The following is a 26,637-nucleotide window of genomic DNA, read 5'->3' as shown; positions in this document are numbered from 1 at the left end:
CAAATCCCTTAAAATATGAAACATGAAGACAAAATATCTGACCGTTGAAACATTCATGGACTTGCAATTTTAACCAAGTTTGAAATTACAGTAAATCACTCTCCTTCGCTTCCTGTTGTGAGTGTATTTGTAATAGTCTTTTCTGTGAAAATGTCAGTTGTGCAGGAAGCATGGTAAGCAAAGTGCTTGTATGCCCGGCATGGACTATTTAATGTCTTAGCTCGGGAAACTTCCCTATTGTGTCACGAAAAGAAAGGTGATATTGAACATATATGAGGATGCTTGATTTCAGTATTTCTTTTCTTTAGGGGCTAGGAAAAGGGGAGAGGAGGCAGGGCCAGGGGAGATAGGGGGGTCTAACAGATTAAATGTCTGCTTTTTCATTACGAGTCATTTGTAAATCTCTGGAATTCAGCACGATGCTGGAATGTTTAAAGATACATACATGTCAGTAACACATTGTATGAGGCCACCGTTGCATAATTTGAAATAATGTTCTTGATGTACTTTCAGTGGGAAAAATATGAAAATAGCCTAGGGTAGGGAGAGATTGTGGGGGAGGGGGTTGGGGGATGGGGTGGGAGATGGGAGAAGAGGAAGATCAGGAATTCAGGACTATGGTGTGTTATATGATTATCTGCAAATGGCAACTTTTCTAGTTATCATAATTAAAGGCAGTGTTCAATTGCTGTAAGATAGCAATGCGAAGATATACGAATAAACCCAATTGACGATATCTTGCTTTAAAGGTCAGGAATACTTATAAGATATACATTACATCAGTATAAAGCACACAGCTATGCAGCACTAGTCAATGCTTTAATACTGAAACTTATCCTCTTGATATCAGATACCTTTCAGGAAAATTATAAAGAGAAAATATGGGCTCTGCATTGCATACTCAGTGCTATACAATATGCCTGCAGCATTGCTTACTATAAAAGGAAACTGTGTCTAATCCTGTTTTCTCTTTAAGCTACTTAAACGTTTAGTCATTTAATCTTGAAATGCCACACTGTAGGCATATGTGAGTGTGGTTTCTATATATATGTTTCATGAAAGTGAGACATACAGTATGTATATCACTTAGAAAATGAAAGTGATAATACTGATTTTTTTTTTGAACTGCATAAACATTTTAATATATAGCTTCATTTATAATGCATAGAAGTGCCGATGTTGATTGTACTTATGGTACATCCACTCTGTATCTCATTGAAATAGAGATGAATGCCTCTAGAGTGTGGTGACTTTGAATGGAACTGTTTACAAGTGTACTTGAAACAGCTTTCATTTCTTGCAACCTTTATGAAAACTGGAGTGACCCTTCATTAGATTCAACTGTGCTAGACTCAAGATCTGTAGTTGAAATGTGAAGAAGTTTGAAACATTCTCAATTCCCCCTCTTTTTCTGTTTTTCGTATTAAATGAGAGTCGATTTCTAGCACCAGTTCTATGGGTTCAGTTTAAATAAAACCTTATATCTGTATCTATATTTACATGCACATATAATAACTATTATAAAATATTAAGAAGCACATTAATACCACTTTGTTTCGTATAGATGGACAAGTCCTCCCACTGTCATCACTCTCAAAATGTACAATGATCAAGAATATCATACCAAACTTCATGCACGTAAAAATGTTGGAAGTGCACTGCATTACAATGTGAGTTAAAAGATTCACAAACTTGAACTATGCAATGTCAAAAGATAAAGCAAAATGTATGTTTTAAGCTGAATGAATGGATAAACAAATAAAATATTCCATGAGTTAAGTTTATCTCTAGTTACATAATATATGTTTCTTAAGAGGTGTTATGTCCTGTGCCTACAGCCACTGGCAAGTTCATTTAGAATTTTCAAGGTAGACATTTGAGGTTTGTGGATAATATAGTATTTTTCAGAAAAGACAAAGATTGCCCACGTCTTTTACTTGATGTAGAGAATGGTTTTACTGAGTGTAAGGCTTTTTCCATTTCAGGGAGTGTGGTACATTGCTGTCAATTAATTTACAAATTTATTGGCTAAGAGTCAAGTGTGCATGAATATTGTGTGATGGTACATAGGACATTCTTGATCATTGTACAGTTTGAGACTATATCAATCAATAGTCATAAGCCAAATTGGCCCGTTGACCTCCGCGAAGATTATAAACAATCTTAGGTTTGTAACCTTTTATAATGTTAATCCGGTGCCTGCCATCTTGGAGTAGCTGGGCTGCAGAACGGCCAGACCAATTGGTTAAATTGTCAATCCATCGTAAATGCGGTCGGCCTGGCTTACGTTTGTAACCACAGGGTAGCCCACAGAGTACAGCACATGTAAGGCCTCCATAACGTACTGCATGTCTGAACCATTTTGCGTTATGTTGAAGAACAGTTTCAGAAGAGAACAGCCATCGCCCTGCGATCTTCGTGTTTAGTTCATCATTCGACACATGGTCTTTCCATGTGAGACCAAGCAAACGTCGCCAAATTTCTCTACCTAAAGCGTCAAGGCAATTCATGTCAGCCGCTTTTATTGTCCAGGTGCTATAACCGAGACTATATATATAGCAAGGGCGTAGGAACCGGGGGGGCTGGGGGGTGCCAGCCCCCCCAGTGAAAAATGTGGAGGGGCGGAAGTATCATTCCGCCCCCCACTTCGCAAGTCAGAAAACCCCTTTTTCATTTCCAAATGAGAAAAAAAATCTCATTTGGAGCACCAAATTGCATCTAAGGCCAGGTGAAAATACAAAATTAAGTTTACAAAATGGAGTGGGTGTTGAAGTGTGCTATATTGCACCAAATTGCATCTGAGGCCACCTGGAAATGCAAAAAATTCCAAAGGGGAGGGGGACACCCCCTCCCCTTAAACCCCTCCCCCAGACCGGCCATCAGTCTTCAGCCCCCCCACTCAAAAGTACCTTCCTACGCCACTGATATATAGTGTATACAGTATAATCCCACTGTATCATGTCTGATGAAAAAAAACATCAGGTGTTTTGTGCCGTCAATCTACATTTACGATTGCCCTAGTGCCTTTATTCACAAAGTGATGATATTCTTTAGTTCTTTTATCTTTGTTTAGAGATCAACCCAAAAGTGTTTTCAAAACTTCATAAATTTTTCCCCACAAAACCGTCTGCTTCTCATAATTACAGGTTTTCTTTTGTATCTACTATAGTCTTTTCTGAAATGGCAACTTATTGGAGGCCGTCTCTTAATATACCTGACAGGTTTTAGCGTGAAGTGCCATCTGCAATGGTGTTATGCGATGCAGACGGTTTCTTGCAGGAACTGCCCAGTTATTTTTGTTGAATGAGCCACATTTGATTTTCGTTCTTTCTCAGATATCAATCTATAAATTAAAATATAAAATTTTAATGTATGTAGAACTTCAGCGCAAAACAGATGTACTTTTTCACAAAATGTGGACATATTGTATTATCCATAAGAAGGATCCAGAGTTTGATTTCCAGAATTTTCTGTATTTGTTGTAAGATGATTCATTGTCCATATTCAATAGCTCAATAACTCTAAGATATATTGTGAGAAAATGTAGAAAGTCTTGTTTAGTAGTGAACCGACATGGATTAATTATCAATTCAGATAAAACATCAAGGAAATTTCTAATTTTATATACGCTGCAACTATTTTGATAATATTTCTGTTTCTCAGAATATATCATAGAATATGATGAACATGATTATTTCACTAAACTCTTTGATATCATTTCTGCAGTATTTGTCTTGATATCATTATGAAATGGTAGTAGTACCCAGATTTTTTAGATATAGGCTAATTTTCGAATATTTCAATTTTTTTTGAGTATAGAATACATTTGGATTTGAAGTGTCTATGCTGTATTCCCCTTCATCAGTAAAATAGAAAAATGTTTTTTTTTAAAGTGAGATAAATTGTCTTTTGATTTAATATCTTCAATTCATTGTGGGTCTTGCTTGATAATATAGTTTTTATCTCGACTTGAATAAATGAATATTTTTATAAAGAAAACAGAAAAAAAAAACGGAAAGAGAAGAGGTAATCTTTCAAATTATCTTCAGCAATTTGTTATTCATGATTAATAATTAGTTCACCGTATTCAGATTGTAGACATAGTACATGATTAGTTTTTCATTTTTTTTTCTTTATTTTTTTGATCTTTGCTAGGCTTTCCAGAGACTGGTCGGATGCACCAGATCAGAGTTCATCTTCAGTATCTGGGTCACCCCATTCAAAATGATCCTTTGTACAATAACACCGTCTGGGGTGCTGGCAGAGGCCACGGAGGGTGCAAGGACCTCTCAGACGAAGAGGTAAGACACCTTTGTGTTTGGATTACATTCTCCTCGCTACTGTCTGCTGACCCTTTTCAAATAATGCTATTCTGTGAAGGTGTAATGTGATTGGTTGAATATATTATATATTGTCTAGTGATTGTTGTTGGGTTGTATTCTCTATATGTCTAGGTGTGTTATTAAACTAACGTTGAGTCATGAAGGTTCTATGGGTACTTGGAGTGTGCTTGAAAGCTACTTTAAATGAAACACCCACACTAGTTGGAGAACTGCAAAGGTTTCAACATGTTTGATCAGTGTGTTGCTTTTACAATGAAATAGTTTCTTCATAATAATTCCTATTCATAATTGAAGAAGATCAAATGACAATGCGCTAGGTTAATTTACAGAAAGAAAATCTTGAACAACTAGAAAGAAAGTTGAAATTTACTCGGTGTGTAAACTTTGTTTGGAAGCACATTGGTGAGGGAATATATTGATTGTTCACACTTTGTGTAGTACGTTTGACAGCTCTGTAATCTTTTTCACATGTAAAATACAATTGTTCAATGGTATAAAAAGTGCAGTGTTTGAAATTACATAGCAATTTGACCATTTCGCATGGTATTTTGTTGTGCAATGTTGGATAAATTATTCTCTATTTCTATGTTTTTATTAGGATATATCACAGTTACTGATTATCTCAAGAAAGTTTGTGTGACCAGGAGTCTACAGACTCTTAAAACATACCTGGCAATATTTTATTCTTATTTTCAGAGAAAACATGCTTACCACTGGAACCCATTTACCAGACTTTAAACAATTTTTGTTAGATACGTATCTAAAATGTATTGAGCACAGTTATAAACACTGAGACATTGACCGTTTGACTGATTGATTTTGAAGGACCTATTACAGATTTGCTGTCATTCCTCACTGCAGGGGTGACAAAACTATTGGAAATTTGCGGTCCATTTAAATTTTAGGAAATTGGCTGAACGATATTATTATATTCAAGAATTGGTAACCTTGACATATGAGGGGATGACACTATTATAAAGATTCTCTAAAAACAAGGTTTCTGTCAACAATATTGTGTATAATAGCAGAGAAGCAAAGATGTGACAACAAACCAATAATGAGTAAATACCCCATCTAAGATAATGTACAAGTTTGTTTGACTTTAGTGGAGGCAAATAAATGTTGGATTTCAATTAATAGAGGTGAAAAACGTGGAAAGTTAAGAATCCAATATCTGAAGTTAAAAGACAATAAATCTAACTACTTTAAGATTGGGGAGAGGTTCTGCATCAGTTAGAACTTAAATAGGAAGTAGTTTTAGTGGTGGGAGCAGGAACTAAGCATCTTATATTTACTTTCATCTTATATTTAGCGTAATTTAGGGAGAGGATGGTTTCAGGTTGTGAGAGCAGATGTTTTAAATCCTCTCTTATCAAAATTATTAGGCAGGAGATTTCAGAGTGTGTATCCACTTCTCAGAAATATTTCAAAAAATCTCAGTTGTGGTTCTTTTTTCTTTTCCCAGTTGTTGACGAGATTAGTAGACCAGCATGACGAGGAAAAAACAACGAAGATCAATGAAATGAGGAAAGAAGCTGCCGCAGAGATCAACGACAAGCAGGATTCATTGAGGAATATAGAAGGTAGAGGTAGTACCTCACCTCAGCAGGATATAGCTGTACATGGTAATGAGGCACAACCTCATAAGAAACTGGAATCCATTGATGATACCCTGGATGACGGTCAGACGTCGTCTAAAAGTCAAAGGATGGATAGAAACTGTGACGATGGAGGAATTGCAGAGGATAGAGATTGCTCCTCTCAAATCAAGGTATCTTCCAGTCTGTCAGAGAGTACTGTATCATCGCCAAGGGTTACCAAAGAAACCTCTGAATATTCATTATGTGATACCGAACATATCAACGCTACAAAATCTGATACGATGACCGAAGGAGAAAACAGTCTAACATCAGAGAAATGTTCAGAATTGACTAGGATGGATGGAACGTTAAGCGGTATAGGTGTGCTTGAGGTAAACGAACAGAAGCTCATGGAACTAGCTGATGATGGCACTGAGGGCGCTGTTAATGAAATTGCTAAGATGTTATGCCGGGAATGCGTTACACCTCTGCCAGATCCTAAGCCAGATGAGATGATGATATACTTACATGCTCTCACTTATCAGGTAAGATGAATATTTAGAAGTTTTTTAATTATTTATCCCCACCCCCCCACCCCCTTTCTATCCCTTGCTGGTCATTTTTGTAACCAGTTGTGAGTTGAACCACCTGTTCTCCCCAAAGTTAGAAAGAATTTGTAGAGTTTTTGATACAAACATTAAGCACAGGGATTTGGAGTGAAATACCAGAATTAATATTAACGTAAAGGAAGGGCTTGACCGGGCCCAAGGACCTGACCTGAGTTGACTTGTTAAAGTAGTGTTAATGATTTGATTTGCTCCTTTTACAACTCTGCACTCTCCTTTCTGTATGGCAGTGAGCACTGTGTTAGAAAGATCTCTTCAGAAATGAGGAACATACAACAGAATCAGTTCCTATTACGTAGAAATATGATTTGGTTCTGCAAAGAAAGATGCAATACAAAATGGATGTATGACTACACAGCTGATTTATACACAGAACATTTACTTCACTCCTAACTTACCTGTCTCTGCACAACAAATGTACTCTCGCTCTAACAAATCGAGAGCACACTAGTAACCTGGTAACCTAGTAACCTGGTTACCTAGTAACCTGGTAACCAGGTAACATTTCAAGATTGAAAATAAGTAGTCGTGTGTCTGCCTTAATGCATGTTAAGAAAAAATAGAAAGAAAATATACGAAAAGTGTAAAATTTGACTGTTTTTGCTCTACCTTTCTGAGTCGCATGGATGAATTGTCCAGCAATAGATTAGCCATTGATTAACTCCATACATCTAGTGAAATTTTAATACCGGAAGAAAATGAAAGATTTACGAGAGCAAACATTGGTTAAGTGTGCTGTATATAAGTCTCAAACATGGCCTAATACCTTTTAAATTCCCAAATATTTACTCACAGTCTCCAAGGAGTAAACATTGGGAAAGTGATTGGGTATTTTTTTGTTTGAATTGGTTGAGAGTTTTTAGAAGGGTTTTTGAACAAATGAAAGATAGTGATTGGGCTTGAGTGCAAATTTCGAAGTGGGAGAGCTTCATTTTGGGGCTACTTGGTAATTTTCACGGTCCAAATAGTGATTATATATGTTTTCATTTTTTGTACTGGAAACATTTTCTGTACTTTCCAAAGATTCTTGTGCAAAAATTGTCTCACCCTCCCCCACCCCACCCCCCAAACAAAAAGGATGTATTTTCTTTTTATAGGTGATCATGGTGTTGACTTCTAAACAGAAACCTACTTTGTTGTTGGTAATTATGTGTTGTTAGGATGATTCGTTGATGTGAAATTCAGTTTGTGTAAGGAAGTGTCTGTTTTGCTGAACTTTGTTGACATTGCAAACAAAATTCTTTAAATGTTTTGTGACATGTTGTGTTTTGTTTAGTCTGGACTGTACAAACGGTAAAATGTGACCTTTAAACGTTGCTATTGAACATTGTGGTCAGTTGGCTTGACTCTGATAGATTCTGTGAGCTTTCGATAATCTTGTTTGTCTGGTCTAGAGTTATCCAGTTCAGATTGGTCTTTTAAGGGACTGTGTCTATATCACCCGGCCGGATTCTGTCAGTTAAGAGTTTTGCACCTTCTATTCTGAGTGTTCAATAACACCACGTGTGTAATCTGGTCTCAGGTTTTAATTTTAAAACAGTCCGTAAAACCAGAGAAGAGTATCATACACCATCTATGGTATATTGGTTTGGCCGGCTCGATTGCAAAATTTCCACCATCGATAAACGTTTGAAGGAATAATGGTGAAATGTCGATAAAAGAGTGGAGATAGATTCACACCTATGGTATCGTAGTGTAGTATACACATGTACAGAGCCTTTTAAATGTGGATTGTTTCAAATTTTTCAACGTCAAGTTCCAAATTTATTTCTCATACAGTATGTTTGTACAAGTTAAATACAATATCAAAACGGTTGGAACTAAACCTATGAAGGGTGCTAGATAAACAGAAAGGACTGTTATCTAAGCCAGTGACCATGTAGAAATGAAAACAAACTACACAAGAGTTCAATACAATGTAGCAATGTAGTTGGATACAATGTAGTTCAATACAATGTAGTTGGATAATATACATATGAAGGGCGTAGAACAACAGAAGAGACTGTTGTCTAATCTAGTGGCCATGTTGAAATGAAAACAAACTACACCAAATTCAATACAATAAAGGACAAAGAAGATAGGTAGGAAAGAGGGAATTTAGAGAGAAGGGAGAAGGAAACAGGCAAGGATAGTGAAGTACATGTTAGCAAGTATTAAAGTGAATTGTCTACATTACCGAGTATGAACGTCGCCTTGTGTCTCATGTGGGCCTTATCATCTATCAGAGAATTGCTTTGATCCACATCTCAAACATGAACATAATTGAATTTGTTTCAATTTATGTTATAATGGATACTAATTTCATCCCTGAAAACTGGTGACATTGATTTCACACATTCAGCTAATCCTTTGTGAGGTCAACCATTCATCACTGTTTTCAGTTTTCACACAAGGGATCAAAGGGATTATATACTCTTCCCAACCTATGTTTGACTACTGCTGTACATCTCCCATATCAGAAGGGAGGGGGGGGGGAGGGGTGGGGAGTTGGTGGGGAGGGGTGTGGAGTTGGTGGGAGGGTGGGGAGGTGGTGGAAAGGAGGATGTCTTAAGAGTCATATGAAAATGTTGACTGTTAGGTAGTTGTCTGGTGTCTATTATTAAGAAACCAGTTTGAATGTTAAGTTTTAGACTAAGCACCATTAGTGTCATAACACTGTAATTTGTAAAATAGTACTGCAAAACATTGAAAGGAAGTTAATAAACAATAAAGAGGTCTGTGACAATTGTCTCTGTGATACAAAAATTGTGGAAATGTTGTTGAATTCTAGTTTCCTCTTGTTGCAACTTCCGATTCACAAAAATTGCGCCTGTCAGGAAATAGCTGCTGCCGTCCTTATATCGGATTGGTGAGATTGAACTAGATTTGAAAGACGCAGTATTTCAGGAAGTACCCAGAATTCATTCTGACCTCGCATATATCCTGTGCATGATTCTCTCTTAAAGTAGGAGAGTGCAAACCAATATCGTTTAAGCAGACAGAACCATTCCTACATCCAAGCTTTCCGATTCCTCTTACCTTCATTGTCCAACGTGTTTTGTACACTCTTTGTGCAACTAGGTTTTAAGTAATCCCCGAATTGGTGAATTAAAGGTGATTTATAATCTATAGCTCATGGTTTTTATCGTCTGAAACCTATTTATTCCAAAAGTAGAATGAAGTGCTTTCTCTTTAAGTTCAATCAAAGCTGGTCTTGGACAGTGAGTTTCCTTTGTTATATCCAAATAGGCTTCTATTATAACTTGATGGCCTTATTTCTGTGGGTCTTTTGCTGAAAGAACACAATTTAAGGCTGGAATCCTTGAGAAAGTTTGTATGTGTATACTGTGCAGTGTTGCTGCTGGGGAAACCTATTGACAAGGATTTGTGCATAGTCTTGTGGTGCAGATTGATTCAGTATTGTGATTAGTCATTAAAATTATTCCTTCACCCCCCCCCCCCCCCCCCCCCCCCTGCCCCCCTTACTGTCCAGATTGTGACTGATTGCTATGGTTGAGGATCCATTTCTGTTACCCTCAAATGTTAGCAAGTTTAATTGCAGTTCTAGCAATTATTACTCTCCTTCGGGCTCCAAGGCCCAGACTGGATCGATAAATGTCTTTCTGATTATAAATTCTCTGGCTGTGAAAGTGTCTTTTTAGCTCATCTTTTGGAATAATACTGATGACCACTAAAAGTCAATCTATTTAAAACAGGTCTCGTATAAATGCACAGCACAATGGCTATGGGGCTTAGTATCCTTTCAAAACCATTGTCAGGTTGTGTTGTACTTGTTCCTATTTCTTTCAGTACAGTGATAATTAGATCTATTAAATGGGTTTTGACAAGTTATATATTTAAAGGCTAATTTGATGACCTTGTAATCAGGCACAATTATTGTTATCTGGAATATCAAGGCACAGAGCTGTTCAGGTTGGTTCATTTGCTAAATTGCAAAATTAATTGTAGAGATGTACAGGTATAGTGTGGTCTTTGTGCACAGAATGGAAATGTATATATATTTCAGAATTAAGCAAAATGTGAACACTAATCAAACTATGATTATGGCAGCAGGCCCTCAGCATTGGTAATCTCAGTTTTGATTCTATTTGAGGTTGGAATTAATCATTATGAAATAATCTTTGCAAAAAATGGAAATGATCAAATTGAAAATTGATAGCGATCTTCTTCATGCGGTTGATTGTTCATGTGATTTATACTGAATATGCAAAAGTGTCTGGACAGCAGTCTCTGGGGGAATTAAATGAAAGTAATACTTAATTACTTGTTATTGTTCATTTGGTGAAACAAAAGTGTTATGATTATCATTGATTAAACAATTGCCATGTTGTATGTGTTGTAACTGCAAATGCACAGATCTATGCACTGTACTGTTTGCAAAAGTTAGTCAGTTTCTCTTCATACTTGAATATTCCAAAAGTCATGGATAGTCAAATTATTTGATGTGCAGCACTGCATATCATAAATATGCAAGTACCGTAAAAAAAAAAGAAAAAAAAAGGTTCCACAAAGTAGTACATTCTCTTTGGAATAATTCTGTTTGAAATAATAAGATAAGTCATCGTGTTCGTTATGCTTATGTCTCCAGGGACCTGATTTTGAATTTTCAACGCCATTACCTAAATGGGCCACAGACCATTCTATACAGGTAACAGATCCACAACTGAAGGAAGAAACTGAATCAAGGGGCTAACTGAGAATCGTCAGCAAACTTTGAAGTATTATAAAGATATGTTTATGTGAGTTTATTGTCGCTTATGACTAGCATGTTCAGCAGAGGGAAACAATACCGTCTGGTATGAGTTTCTGAAATATTTTAATTTTTTTAATGGAAATGAGCAGATATATTTCTTTCATACATCAGAATATCAAAACAAAGAGACCCAGGTAACATCAATTTGCACGTAGTGCAGAACAACAGATGTAAGGTGTTGTTGATCAAAATGAAAAGAAAGTGTTGTCAAAGATCTTTAGTTGTTCATAAAAATTGGTGGTATTTTGTAATTTTGTCTTGATTTAGGGATCGAGCGAAACAGATAAGCATGAGAGGGGTGATGGGGATACGGAGGGGTGGTGGGGATAGGGAGGGGTGATGTGGATAGAGAGTGGTGATGGGGATAGGGAGGGGTGATGGGGATAGGGAGGGGTGATGGGGAATGGGAGGGGTGGTGGGGATAGGGAGGGGAGGTGGGGATAGGGAGGGGACAGGGGGTAGGCTTCCCTCTCCGGTAAGTTTTGCGATATTGGCCCCTTGACGTATGGCAATTGAGAAACCTTGTTAGGGATCTAAGAATAGCAAGATGCAAAACTAATTATCTCATACTGCTTAAATGTTATTCCCCAATACCATACTGTAAATCCATGTAGGAAAGTTGCATGGTCTTATACTGCTCATGTTATTCTAGTGTTATACTATACTGTACATCCATGTAGGAGAGTTGTATTATACCCTAATATATCTCTGTAACCCTACAAGGTACCAATTGTTTCTGTGTTGTTTACAGTCCTTGGTATGGTTGACTGCAGGAAGGGAGACAATTCAAACAGATTTGGGATTAGATTTCTCAAAGAGCTTCCTCTGCTTCCTATTGACTTGGTGATAAAAACATTAAAGGAGTATTACTGCTCAGATAATTAAATAAATACCTATATAGTGTGTGTGTTCTGTAATTTAAAAAGTGTGAAGACTTGCGCACAAAGAAACGTCTCATGCCGGTAATCTGACCTAGTTTCGAATGAGGTGTAACAGAACACCACCATCGATTCCAGAAAATACACACACAGCTTGCTACTGTTGGTAATTAGACACTAGTGTACAGTCAATACATACAGCTACGGTCAATACCCAAAACACAGTGTATATAGCAGGGATGGACATTTCAGGTCTAGATAAAAGATAACAAGGTATCACGTTTCATTACTGTCTGCATTTTGTAGCGACAAGAAGAAAACTTCACTTGTAAGCAATGAAAAGTTAACTTTTCAGAGCGCGGCACGCGGTTTGGGGCGAGTCTTCAATGCCTTTCAAAGGGCCAATATTGATTGTTCTCATTCCTCAAAGCTTGGTTAGGGTAAACTTCGGAAAATGTTCTGTTGTCTAGGTTTGTTAAAATTGGGCTCCTTAAGATGAAACCAGTAATGTAATACTGTTCAGGTAAAAGCTACAATATGATACAATATGGGTATAGTTAATAGTTGACCTTCAACATTCTCAGAGAATATTAAGACCAGTTCCATTCTGGTTTTCACCCATAATTGACTTGAAAATAATGGAAGCTAGTTCTAGATATGTTGGTAATGGAGTTTAAGCTTGGAAACAGCAGTTTTAGGGGTGTAAATGCAAGTTTCATAATCACATCTGTTCAGATGTTTAGAAAAAAGATTGAACTGCCTGAATGTAACAAGAGACTGTTACAATGTATTTGTGATGACTTCTGGCCAATCAACAGGTATAGATATATACACATGACCTGGTGAGTACTTTGTGTGTTGGCTGACAGGCTTTTTGACTGTAGATCAGTGTATAGAGACTGCATATTCTTTCTTGATAAAAGCAGATTGCTAACGTATATTGCTGACCATCTCTCTCATCTTTCTCTTCACCCATCATGTCATTACCCCTCCCCTCCTTCTCCCCTCCTTCCCCCTTCCTGTGTTTCCCCTCTCCTGTCCACTCTGTCTTACCACCAAAGACCAGTGTTTTATCCACAATAGGATTTATGTGTATCATATGGGTTTTTAACATTTGAAATGTAGCATTGGATGCCTGAAAACAGAAATTTGAAAGATCTGTATAGAGTTATGAACTCATTAATTCAATGCATTTTAAATACATCCCAATATTAAAGTAGTTTTATCCTCAAGTATAGAAACTACAACACAGAGTAATGAATAAAACAAGTCATTATTAATGCATGTTTCTCTTTTATTTATTTTTATTAGTCATTATTGTACTGGTCCACACTTTTCAAAAATAAAAAAAAGTACTAAGAATTGCAGTAGTTGTATAAGCTCTCACTTATAACAAAGGGTAATAGAAGAAACGGAAAGATGCCTTGAGATTCCAATTCATCTCGTGCATAAATAATCGGATAACCAGTATCAAAAAAATTGATTACTATTTTAACATTTATCGAGACAATTCTTGACAGTCTACAGAATAATAATTATAATATTTGCTTTATACCAGTTTTACAGAAGTTATATTACCCCTGGTCAATGATAACCTGTCCCAGACACAATCCCTCCAGTCGGCATCAGTCATATACTGCGCCCAATGACAAGTTACCTCACAGGTACCCATTAAACCCCTGGGTGGAGAGAGGCAAGTGAGATAAAGCATCTTGCCCAAGGACAAAATGTAATGAACTAGGCAGGAATCGAACCGGCAATCCTTGGATCACAAGTCCGACGCCTTAGCCAATTGGCCACCACCCTCTCTCGAAATCTCCTCACGTACAAACGATAGTACTTCTAATACTACGTGTGAGGGTGTGTGTGTCGTTCACTCACCTCAATTTGTCTGTCTGTCTGTCCATCACAGACATGCATGCTTATCACATCTAGTGTAAAATATTGCGCCTAGACAACAATGAGAAAGACTAATTTATGGTCACGTGAGATTTAATTCTAGTACTAATTACTTGATTTGCATATCTAACCAAATTTCATTTTGTGATTAATTTCATCCCAGTGGTTTGAAATTATTAACTGTGGTGAGGGAGGAGAGGGCAGGTGGGGGGGGACCTTGCCATAGAGGGTGGACATATTGCAAGGGTCACTCCAGTTAGAAATTTCTGTAAATTACTTGGCGAGAACATATATGCTTGTCCATGGATATCATACAATTAACCATATACAGAAGGAAACAAAGCACTTAATTTTCACTTCTCTAAAAATTTTGAAAATCTATAATTTGCTCTTAGATTTAATAGCTCAATGCACCGTATCTCAACGCCTAAACAACCAGTTTTGCATTAACAGAAATATATTAGTACTTAGGTATGCAATGCAATGCTATTCAAACTTTGCTTGAAATTAAAGCTTTTCAAACAACAAAAAGTTGATGGGTTAAGAGGCTTGTCAATTGCACAATCCTTTTGGCATATCCCAGAAATGATTGTGATGTCATAAAACGACTGACCAATCACAATTCACCACATTGATCCCAAAGTTAGTGAATATAGCCTACATATGGTGACTGTGGATATCAATGGATGACGTGCGTGTATCTTTACTATCGTTGCTGTTGCGTAAAAGACGAGCACACCATCTTGTTACTCACACAAAATAATGAAGTAAAATACTCTTTTTTAAAAAAAAACAATTTCTTTGACAGTTCTGTCAGTATTGTCAAGTCATGCAGAACGTCAATAAGATTCATATATTAGTATATTACAGCGAATGCTAAAATCAGTCCCGTACACCGGTTCCGTAGTTGGCACCTCCAGCTTTCCTAATCAGGGCTTCTAATTCACTCTTTTTCAACTCTCGCAGGTCATCTGCCTGTACTTCAATTTGAAATTGCTGTAATGAAGAAAAGCCAACAATCGTGAAAATATCTTGAGAGGTAAAGTGAAAGCAAGGGAGTTATACTGCATTTTGGTTACTTTATAGAGCAAAAAATACTTTGGGTCGGAAACGGTTCAAGACTTGTATGCGGAAGTGGGTCGGTGAAGTCAACTCCCATGTAGGGGGTGTTTGGGCTCCATGCCCCCCAATGACAAATGGCAGCACTAAAGATATGTTCAAGATCCTCATTTTTAAGAAAGATGTTGATAGATATTTTGAAGGACAGGATGTCCATTCACACTGGAATTTGCCACCCGCACACCACACCCTCCCCATCACCTTCATATCATTCTCAACCTCACAAGAAGCAAACTCGATAACGTAGCTTAATTTGCCTTGCATTAGGTTTTGTTCCTTACCTGAAACACGCTTTTGATGGTACCTTTATCTGTGCTGACCGCTGCCTTTTTCATGGGGCTGACGCTTGGTCCGATCCAGGTTATTAGAGCAAATTTGACCCGCTTACTTAACTCATCTCCGACCACCAGACGAACATATCCATATGCCCTTTCGTCTTCTGTAAATGGAGCAAAAAATATTTATGTAGAGAGATTTCCCTTGTAGTACTTTTCTACTACAAAACCAAGGCATGTGTTAACGATTACACTGCACGACATATGAACATACCTTAAAGAAAGGCAACAAAAACCAAAACAAGGTCGCGGGGCGGGGGGGGGGGGGACTGGGAAGAATGAGCTTATCCCAACATCACAGATAATATCAATCAATGTAACACCATGTTAAATTATTTGTATTTTCAAGCAATTTCCTGCTTATCAAGTGGAAAAAATTGATGATGTTTTATGACGTCGACGACGATTATATGGATATGGATAGTGGAGGATGAAGCTCATTGGGAAGATCTCATGACTTTCTCTTCTCCCATCATTTTGTTCCCTGGAATAACATAAAAGGTTTTCTTATCAGCTTATACACTTTGTTTGTGTTCAAGTTGCGTAACATGGGTATAGGCTAGACTGAGTAACACTGAACAACGATTGTTAGTTCGTCCGTTAAGTGAGCTGTTCCAATGCAATGGTGTGATTTTATGTGACTAACTATACATTCTGTCATTTGATACATCTAGGCCTAATATTCATATACATAAGATATGTGACTGCTGGATTGCTATGGCAACTTATGATGTGTTGTCTAATAATACAGGTGAGTAAATCACTTTATTCGGTTAATTGATAATTGGTCAACGAGGCATGGTCGGTTGCGGTTAGAGCGTGATTATACATATATACACACATTACTGTAGTTGTCATTTCTAACTATACAGGGTCACAGTTACGCTATAGCCATTTGTTTCCATGGTTACATGATTTTTAACGGTACGTAAAATGAGCATGCTAACTACAAAGAGAAAATTGTTAACAAATAAGAAAATTTGTTAGTTTTCTCTCCACATAAAGAAAAAATAACATTTGCACGACAAATTCTGATAAAATGTGCTATACATTTGTGCGCCCTATTTGCAAAACCAATTGTCCTCAATTGATTTCTGTTCTAAGCATAATAACACTGCACAAACGAAAGAAAACAAAAATAAAACAAAACTTTATTTTGCTTTAATAGAACTAAATAGGAAGTTCTATATATCTGCGTAGGTAGTGGCAAGCAGCTTGGTTCAAGTTCATAGGCCTTTGGATCGTGTTTACATAGCTTTGTCATAACTCATCTATCTAGACCCATAGTCAGGCTGTTTTTTTGTTTTTTTTGCGCGTTTCTTAATCGCTTGAGAGTATGACCCTTGACAATATCCGTAGACCGAAGGAGTAATAAACGGGACGTTAGAAAACCGCGGTGAGCGAAAATGTTTTGAATATATCAGTAAATTCTCAATTATATTTGAATATTAGAGACCATTATTTGAGTTTTCAAGCATACTCTGGGTAATTAATGTTGAAATTAACATTCGAATAAGTAATCTAAGAAGCTTAACAACGTTAAATATGCCAAATTGAAGCGGTATGATAGAGAATGGGGTAGTGTATAGGCCAACTTAATCAAAATGGCACTTTGACAGGTAAATTTACGACAGGCGAAAATTCTTGGTTACCCAATTCATTGATCTAACAAGTGCATGACCTCTATAGATAGTGGACTTTTAATTTCTTCTCCTTCATTGCTCAACAATTATTCCAAGAGCTTTCTTTTCGCAACCACTGTATGAAACAATTGAATTTGGAAGGCCTACGACGTCATAGTGCCAAGTTGTATGCAGTGAAGCACTCGTACTAAGACGCAACACTTTCGTATAATTGGAATAATGCATTAACTACACGTTCAAGGTCACAAGTAAGCATGCCAAAAGCGTTTAGTAAAGCGGAATTTTGGGTTCCAAGTGTAGGCCTACGTATTTTTTCGTTCCAGAAAGATTATTCCCCCGACATTGTGGAGTGACGAATTAGACAATTGTCTCACACGGGGCAGAGCAATGCGTGATGAAAAGTGCAAATGACGTCACTAAGACGTGGATTTTCTAACCTATTCGGACATAATTTATTAATTTGCTGACCTTTCAACTATTCAGTTTGTTTGCTAGAACACTATAGCATTGTCTGCTCTCAATGACAAGACTTACAATTTCTTGTCGATGTACGTTACACTATAGAGCAGAACAGAGTACATGTAATTCTTTATCAGATATCCTATACTAAGCTAACAGTCCATAGTTCTAGTGTGATGTAAAGATATATTATGGAGGTGTTTAAGTTTTGAAAATTATATGCAATACTTTTGCTGTAAATCATTCGGCGGCTTTTGGGTGTTATTTGCGGTGTCCAGTTACTAATAGGCGCAGGTGTTTCTGTTCATTTTTATAATAACCTTTGATTCATAATCATATTTTATACAGCCAATGACTAAACAATATATAACAAACACGCACCGCAGTCAGTGCGCTCAAAAATCAAAATTATTCATCAGCTTTATACACGCCCTAATTGAGGTTGGGGTGGGGGGGGGGGGGGGCTACACTCCCGTGGCCTTGGCAATTAGGAATACCTGGGAAAGTATGGTATAATGAATTAAGTATTCTTATTTTCATAATATACTTAAGGAAATATAAAGACCACAACCAAGAGGTTTGAGGTGTAATAATTGTCCCTTAACCCTCCTCCCCCTCCCCCGGCCTTCCTATAGGATAAGGTTGGGTAATCAATGCACTGAAATAGTCGTGGAATACACATATGAAGAGGTTTTTGAGTAGATTGAATAAGCGTCCTTCATTTAGATAGTTGTACATATCGTTCTTTTCGGTTAATTAAAGAGAGTCCCAAACTTTGAGATGTCTAGCGCCATTGGTTTAGCTCTTTACTGCCAACGTTACTTGTGCTGTGGCAAACATTTCGTATTGCAGGTTTCTGCTTTACACATATATACAAACAGAAGAGTGTATAGACAGTTTAGATAGTTCATACAGAAGCTTATGCAATACGTACCTTGTAAACCTGAAATCATTTCTTCATAATCTGTACCCACTCCGTGTAATACCATGGATTTGTCTTCTGCATATTTAACTAATGCCCTGAAGAAAGAAGAAACAAATATGACACGTCACATGACAATGTATATGCAAAACAGCTCTTTAGTAGGGAGACATGTCAATTTGTAAGAAAGATAGAAAAAAACACAACAGCCTCCAAGTTGAGAAATGTACGTCGATCGGAGATGTGGGGGTGGGGAGGGGGTGATGAGGGGTTGTCGGCCGATTGAGATTTTGTTTGATACAATTAGGTGGTAGCTAACTTGACGCTGAGCTAGTTCAAAATTCTCTAAAGTGACACAATGATTGCCCATTCATACACGTATATAGAACTAACCCTAAGGTGTTGGCTTCTACCGAAAAACCACATCAAAGGCCAATCTCGGAAAGCGGGGGGGGGGGGGGGGAGGGGGGGAACTCCACATTGTGTACTCGAGTACATTAATTAATGCCTTTCGGTGTAGGTTCAGTAACAGTTCATTAATCATATCACATATACCATAAACCAAATGTTATTTCCGTTCGTGGCATTTTTCAAGTTATCACGGTGAAAACGGATGCAGTAGGGGCTAAACTATAGGAAGTGGTATACCTTTACCGGAAGAACACAGTCACCCTTGGAGTTACTTCAATTACATACTACTCTTTATGTCTTTTAATCAAGGGTTATGACTTTTCGAGTTATACACCTTTTCAAATGTAAACTGCGTGGACGATTTTCTATCGGGCACTATATTGAAGTTGAACCGGAACCATCTACGGGTGGGAGGGCATATAGGGTAGTTAATGACGTCATACAAATCGCCCACATATTGCATGCAATCCCCTGTTATAACATACTGTATAACAATACAACGGCAGAGGAATATAGTTTTCCTTAACTCTGATGAGGAATGGGTTGGGGGTGGGGACGAGGGGTGGGGAATTTACCAAGGCAGTGATGAGTGAAGCTTAATCGATACGTTTTTGCGATTTGTTTGAGCGTTTATGAATCCTTCTGATCTATTCGGGTGTAAACGGTGTGGAGAGAGAGGTTAATGTAATTGTGTAATCCTGAAAATGGTAGAAACTTAGAAGGAAATTGTAAACATTATAGTGGAAGAATATACATAAATTCCATAGGTGTGACTGAAGCATACGGAGTGATCAAGCTGCAGAGTTTTTGGTTTGAAATTTCATGTTCCAAAATAGTTCCAATTTATTTTATTTATTAGTTGCAAAGCTACCTAGTCGGCAACTACACGTCTATGCACCCCGTTTGATTAGGAACTTTGGCAAACTTGACTTTGCTCAGAGATTAATATTCCGATGGTGAATGATAAGCTAATTTATTGTCTACAATCAGTTGATTTGGATCGGAAATACACACGATAGGTCTGTTATCGGTTGGTCACCTGATAAAGACAGAGTAGCAGCTCCCTGGTTATACACTACGCTATAGGACGCCGATGACCCTATAAGCACTGACCTTCGTATCCGTCATTCAAGAAAGATAGAGTATTGTGTCAGTTTTGGTGTCCTTGTAACACACAAAACCAACTTCAGTATGGTTTACCATTGCATTTGAACAGCTTATTCCCTGGTTAGGGTCCAACTGTGACAGTCATATTGCTGTGAATCTGTGAGACACGTGTTGAATAATTCAAGTATACATACCTAACTCTGTACTGAAGTAGCTGTTTTGCCCTGTTACTTCAGAATATAAAATAGTATAGTTGAATGATTCAACACGTGTCTCACAGATTCACTGTGTGACGGAGAAACTATGACTGTCAAAGTTGGACCCTAACCAGGGCCTAAGCTGTTGGGACAATATGTTTTCAGGGGCGGGTCCACGGAGGGGCCTCGATGGGTCTTCATTCTGAAACCTTTTGGCAATAAAAATTACCTACAAAACATATAAATTTGTTCATGACAAGGTACTATAGTGTATACATTACATTTTAATGTTTACTTGCGCAAAGCTATTTAGGAAGCATAAACTACCGATGGTTGCATGTCCCCTCACAGAGAAATTTAGAATCTGACACTATTTTACTACAAAAATAAATTTCACAGTTATTCTACTTCCAGTCGTTTTCTTTTTGGTGCACATGAATATGAATGTGGGGGAGGGTGGAGGGTGGGTACCCCAGTTATGGCAGTCTCTGATGCACAGCCAACGTTCGCATTCGAGGTGAAGAAGGGCTATTGTCAGTTTGATGTGTAATAATTTGTCAGCTTCACGCGTTGAGCACAGACAGTTCATGAAAAGTGAAGCAATGCACACAAAACACTCGATTCAACGACTGACTCTTCATGAGTCATAACCACAGGTTATGTATTAAAGTGACTGATATATTCAAATGAATGTATTTGTAAAGGGGCTCCTCAACCCGAAATGAAAAAAAAAAAGTAACAAAGGTTTGTCTGACTGAAAGACTGACAATCCGACATAAATTAGTATCAATGCCAACGGTATGCACAGTTAAACTGTGTAATATTAATCTGGGCAATTCTGATAAACAGCTTTGAAAGCTAGTATTGACCGCGGTGAGAATTCGGTCTATTAAATTCAATACCAAAGACATTGTTCTCGTTACACAATGCCCGGCTTATACAAGACGTACAGTATCTGCTCATGCATCGGTGTGACATAACGTACGCATTGGAATGTTAAATTGTTTTCACTTCCTGGTAATCTACATTTGAGACTTTCCAAACGTGAATGAAAAAGCAAAAATAAAAATGTGCTGAATGTGTTTCACAAGTCCCTCAAGTAATTAAAATGATACAATATGATTGTACACGTCAGTAATGAAACGAATGGAACTGTTACAAATAAAAGGAATTTTTACTTTAACAAAGCACGTGCTTCTTGAAAAGGGGCGTGGCAATTCAAACACTTAATCAGTCCGAGTGTATTGTGATAATTTCGTGACAGGCTATATATTTACTGTAAAGATAACGTAATGTCCATTTTCCTGATATTGTGAGTTTAGAATTACGGTATGTAGCCTACAATTAACGATCGACCTATGAATTTGCATACAGTGATCGCTGAGTTAAACAATAGGCCTACATCTGAGAGCACCTTAATTGACAGTATATATAGTAACGATCAATGCTATATTCCAAACTACTGCATGTAGGCCTATATTATACTAAGTACAGATCCTGTTATACAATTTGAGCAAAGTTTCCACATACGACCGTTGAAATTCAGGGGAAAGCAAAGAAGAAGAAAAATGAAGCTACACTGAAGAAGGTAATCAAATGATTTAGGTCTGCTCATTAACATTTGTGAGATGCACAGGTGGGAACTAGAGCTTGTTATTCTAACTTTAAAAAATAAAAAAAATTTTACCATGCAGTTTCGTTGTTGTCGTCCCTGACATCTGTGTATGCCTGGTAAATTCCATCGGTGTCAATATTAGGCGACATTTTGTATTATTCTCTGTGATTTATTAAGCCTTTTGATAATCAGAATAGAAAAAGATGAAAAACGGTTGTCAAATTCTACCGTAGCACTTGCAACGAACGCTTGCCTTCGAGTGTATACGTATAGTGTAAAACGCACTGGCCAGTTTCAGTGACACCTTGTTACGTGTGCTTCCTCAATGTAAATAGTAAAAGCTCGATAGTGCGTGTACTATTTGTATACACAATTGATAGACAACGGCGGAAAGAAGTCACCTAGATTCCGAGAATATTGACGGTAATGTAGAATCAAACCTACCGAAGGTTTACATCGAATGTTGAACGGAATAATCTATTCCAAAACACTTTCTGCCGAATTCTCTATTTCCAAATTTTCATGTATCATACTCTACGCAGCAATCGGAAGTTCGTAAGGGGCGTTCTCGGGCTTCTTCACCCCATAAAAGGAATGAACTCGACGTTATGAATATTCATATGCTAATCTCTGACATTCAATTGGTTAAAAGAACTCGTTGTCGGTTACGTCACGAGGCTTCAGCTTGAGTCTTTCTACTAAAACTGGTCGTGATTGCACAGACTTGGAATTTACGGAAAAGGTGAAAAAAATAAAAAATGCAAAGAGACAATAACATGTGGGTTGACAAGATTTTGTTAGTTGGTTAAGAAATAGTCAATTGAATGAGGTTGCTGTGGTAACGGGATTTTTGGTCAGTGGTTACGTTATTCGAACTATTTTATATCAATCAGTTGAATTCTGGCTGAAGAATTAATCAGAAAAATCAAACAGGAAATTCGATGATAAAGGGTACTAAACCGAACCCCACATCCACGAGGTGGATATGGATCCCACATGCCTCTTCGATTTCTATACCACCCCTTCCCGCGAAAACATTGACGATAATAACACGTCATGTCGGTTTTTTAACTCATAATATCGTATCAGATATAAGGTGATCGGAAAGGAGCCTAAGGCGAGGGGTTCGTTCTTGTCTATTGGGGGTCGGGAGGGAGAGAAGAGGTGTGTGTTATCAGAAGGGACCTCGCGACAAGCCACTTTACCCCGATCATCATTTAAGTGTTCCTTCGAGTTTTCGATCATCAAACAACCTATATAAAAATGGAACCCTATGCTGAGATATGCTGAGATAGATGGCTTGTTGAGGGATCGTGTTGGTATGGGAGAAATGGAGTTGGCTTGGGGGAGGGGATTGGCATGGGGAAAGAGATTCATTGATGAATTTCCTCAGTTTGAATAAATGAGCAACTCATCAAATTTTGCGACACAACTATCATATAACATTAATCAGGCACCAAGAACGCAACATTCGTCAGAGAAATGACAGATAACACAATAGTGGATCCAGTGGTCACTGCAGCCGACCTCCATGCGGGGCAGAATGTGAGGTCCTCCACCAGAAAAAAAAAAACTTTAGACGTCAAATGGTACATTCTGTGGCTTATGTAGGCTATAAATTAGGTCTATAAGTTAGTCTATACAATCTACACGCACCGTTGTGCTAGAGTGTACTTTTAATTTTTTGTGTGGGGTTGAAAAAAAGCGGGGGCAGGGGGTTTGGCCACCCACACCGGTGGATCCGCGCCTGTAAACTACGACATCATGATCAAATATTTACTTCAATTAGCTAGGAGTAATTCAATCATTGTGCAATAAACTCATAAATTGAGCAATTATGTAAATTTCATCTACTGATCTATCAATATGACTGATCGCTGACTTTCGAGTAAAAAGTGAAAATATCATATTGCTAAAATATTGGATGGTACAGTTCAAGTGAGTTTATTACCCTCATCTTATGTGTTTTTTTTTATGCCAAAGTATCAAGATATCGTCAACATTTTATAACTCTATTTTGATATTATAAAATATATATATATATATATATATATATATATATATATATATATATATATATATGTATATATATATATATATATATATATATATATATACGTTGATATATGTATTTTTTTATGACCCCCCCCCTCGCTCCATATTAAAATATTATGCGAAATTTCACATCACTTGCATCTGTTTCTGAGGTTGTGATATGGAAGTGGGGGCGGACTTCCACATTGTAGCCGGGATAAACTTTTAGGCTTACTTGATAAACAAAGTGTATATTTCAGACATTTCAGGAAGTGAAGGCGGGCAAAATTATTCCTCAGGACCGATACCAAACTGTTCGATTTAACAGGGGCGTCAGCTATTTGGGATTGGTACGGCATATCAGAGTGTGGCCATCTATCATAATTATCGGCAGGACGTTTGGTAGGTCAAACTACGCTACGCGCCACCATGGTTGGCGCGTAGCGTAATGGAGAAAATTTAAAAAAAAAAGGCCTCCCAGATTGCAGGAAATGGCACTTCCCGAGCTTGAAAACAAGACCCCTGCCATGCCAGAGTAGTCATATTTAGCCTATTTGCCGTCATCATTATTGAAAATTATTGAAAAAATACCTCCCAGATTGCACAGAATTCACGAATTGCGCGTAAAAGCACTGCTATACCGCATATTTATGCATTGCGAACTGGTGTTATAACACTGATCTATATATACTAGATCAAAGGCGCTATACCGTAATTATAGAGATGTCCGGTAGATCAATCAGCGAATGCGATACTGGTGTAGGCTTTTCCTCTATGCGTTCTCCCTTGTCTGTTTTTGTACCCGATTAATCTTCTGAAACACATTTTTGAAGTATGTTTCATTTTGGTTCTTTAGTTTTTGCCATTTTTTTCTTAGTCCTACTTTTCTTTTTTTATGCGCCGTGGATATTGGTCCGGCAATTAAATTAATTGTAAAATAGGATGTACTTCTATCCGATCAATAAATGATTTCTATAGTAATTTGTCAAGTTTTAAAGGGATATGCTACGGTGTAGGGTCTTTTTGGAGAACGTCCTGCTTCGATTGGTCTATGAATGCAATTAGTTTGAGATGTCACTATAGAGTTATCTCCTTCTTGTTTCTCGAATGCCCTCTTCCACACGAGGATATTCATTTATAGATATTAGATCATAAAAGTTTATCAAGGAAACACCAAGGCGGATTGATTTTTTTTTACAAAACATAATATACTTTAAAACTGTTTCTTTATTCATAATCGAATTTTTCACGACGATGACGATTTTTATAAGTCATCTTGAATATTCATAAACAGTGCCACTTACAATAAATATCAAAATGAAAAAGTTTGGGGAAAGAACTTATCTTTGGCTAAATTAAACGTCGACGTTGGCGCCACATATCATCTTAAAAGGTACGGACCCCTCTCCCCCCCCGTACAAAAAAATTGTATTTTGATCTAATATGTTACATGACGTGATGCCTACATGCATAGTTCTAAGTCAGTTCATGTAGGGGATAAACTGAGGGTTTATTAAGAAATACGTTTGAAAACTTTCTTAGTACATGTGGTATGTTTCTATTGAAATAATAAGACAATACATTTTGGGAAACACAAAGGTCATTGCTTGATCTATCTTAATAGCACGGTATGGTTGACAAAAATTATTTGCAACCACAAATAGAGCATTTACTTAGCATCTGCATGGTATATTCAGGTACACTGCAATACAAGACATAACGATAATCTTAACCTACCTAAATTTATCTCTGCCTAACATCCACGAAGCATTGCATTGCCTCTCTGTCCCAAATAATTGTAATAGTTATAAAAGCACCTTCTCTGGCTAAGTGCAAGTCTAGGTATATACCCTGCTCTTTGTTCAATCATAACTTGTCTCTCATTTGTTTTATGGAGATCCGTTATATGTCATTTAGGCCTATATTTCTTTGCTTTCGTTCGTGTTCCTTCTGTTTGTTAACCTTATTGACTTTATTTTGAGGATCCCGTTTACAAGTTTCTTTGTTAACCTTACGTGTGAATCTCCTCGATGTATCAAAACATATTAATGCATTTTTATGTGTTTTGTATTTTGTATATTGAAGTATTAATAATTTTGTGTTTATTGCACATAAAGTTGGTGCATACTGCACAAAATTGACAAAAAGATGAGAACTGATACATTTTACCGTTAAATCAACCTGTATGCAAATCTTGCTTTTTAATTAGGAAACATTCTGTAATAATGAAAGAAGATATTTGTGCAGGGGGGGGGGGGGGTGTCTTCTTCCAAGTGTGGCCCCAAGTCTCCTCTAATAATCTTTACAATGTAAAATAACCTACCCAAATCGTGGTGTTTAAATGGTACCTGCGGCAACGAAAAACGCAAGCATCTGCTTCAAGTGACATATAGAAGTGTTTATCAAGGAATTTTTAAACTCTTTGTTCACGTTGTTAAGTCGATCAACTTAAACGTTGTCAGTTCTTCATTTTGATGGATTGCTTCATACATGACAAATGTAACAGCATGTCTTAATTAATAATGCGTGAGTGTTTTTATTTTACAGAAATTCCAAAATATAAAGAATATGGATATTGTCATGTTTCATGACAACGCTGATGATTGTGCAGTCAAATTAAAAAAACGCGAATGGGTAAGTTGGCAATCAGAATTCACATCTCAGCAGCAAAGCTTGGAGAGCACTCAGTATTCATTTAAGTTTTCCCTATGTTATC

General features: G+C 37.3%; 2 protein-coding genes across 9 annotated transcripts in view; one reads left to right on the top strand and one right to left on the bottom strand.

The window, feature by feature from the left end:
• LOC139965706 (pseudouridylate synthase RPUSD2-like) overlaps positions 1-26,637 on the top strand; it is a 77,896-nt gene that overhangs the window by 25,933 nt on the left and 25,326 nt on the right. For 7 of the 8 annotated variants that reach the window (XM_071968353.1, XM_071968354.1, XM_071968361.1 and 4 more), the window contains exons 9-11: positions 4,156-4,301; positions 5,809-6,468; positions 26,469-26,555. In XM_071968353.1, coding sequence (XP_071824454.1) covers positions 4,156-4,301; positions 5,809-6,468; positions 26,469-26,555 — 893 coding nt within the window. Of the gene's footprint in view, positions 1-4,155; positions 4,302-5,808; positions 6,469-11,137; positions 14,576-26,468; positions 26,556-26,637 lie in introns of those variants that run through there. The other variant, XM_071968359.1, reaches the window with a different exon arrangement.
• LOC139965712 (coactosin-like protein) lies at positions 13,454-22,391 on the bottom strand. Its single transcript, XM_071968370.1, has 4 exons — positions 21,960-22,391; positions 18,570-18,655; positions 15,480-15,637; positions 13,454-15,075 (listed from the first exon to the last, which is right to left on the bottom strand). The coding sequence occupies exons 1-4, from the start codon at positions 22,034-22,036 to the stop codon at positions 14,962-14,964; spliced, it is 435 nt and encodes a 144-aa protein (XP_071824471.1). The 5' UTR covers positions 22,037-22,391; the 3' UTR covers positions 13,454-14,961.

Source organism: Apostichopus japonicus, chromosome 3 (assembly GCF_037975245.1).
Source record: "Apostichopus japonicus isolate 1M-3 chromosome 3, ASM3797524v1, whole genome shotgun sequence".
NCBI classification, from domain to species: Eukaryota; Metazoa; Echinodermata; class Holothuroidea; order Aspidochirotida; family Stichopodidae; genus Apostichopus; species Apostichopus japonicus.
This window is presented reverse-complemented; position numbering and strand designations above follow the sequence as displayed.

Bases quoted from the DNA above. Each gene is read 5' to 3' on its own strand.
- LOC139965712 (XM_071968370.1), bottom strand. From the start codon at position 22,036: ATGTCGCCTAATATTGACACCGATGGAATTTACCAGGCATACACAGAT. The intron at 15,638-18,569 runs GTACGTATTGCA...CTCCATTTACAG, and splicing joins AATGATTTCAGGTTTACAAG to AAGACGAAAGGGCATATGGA. The intron at 15,076-15,479 runs GTAAGGAACAAA...TCTTCATTACAG, and splicing joins CCATCAAAAGCGTGTTTCAG to CAATTTCAAATTGAAGTACA.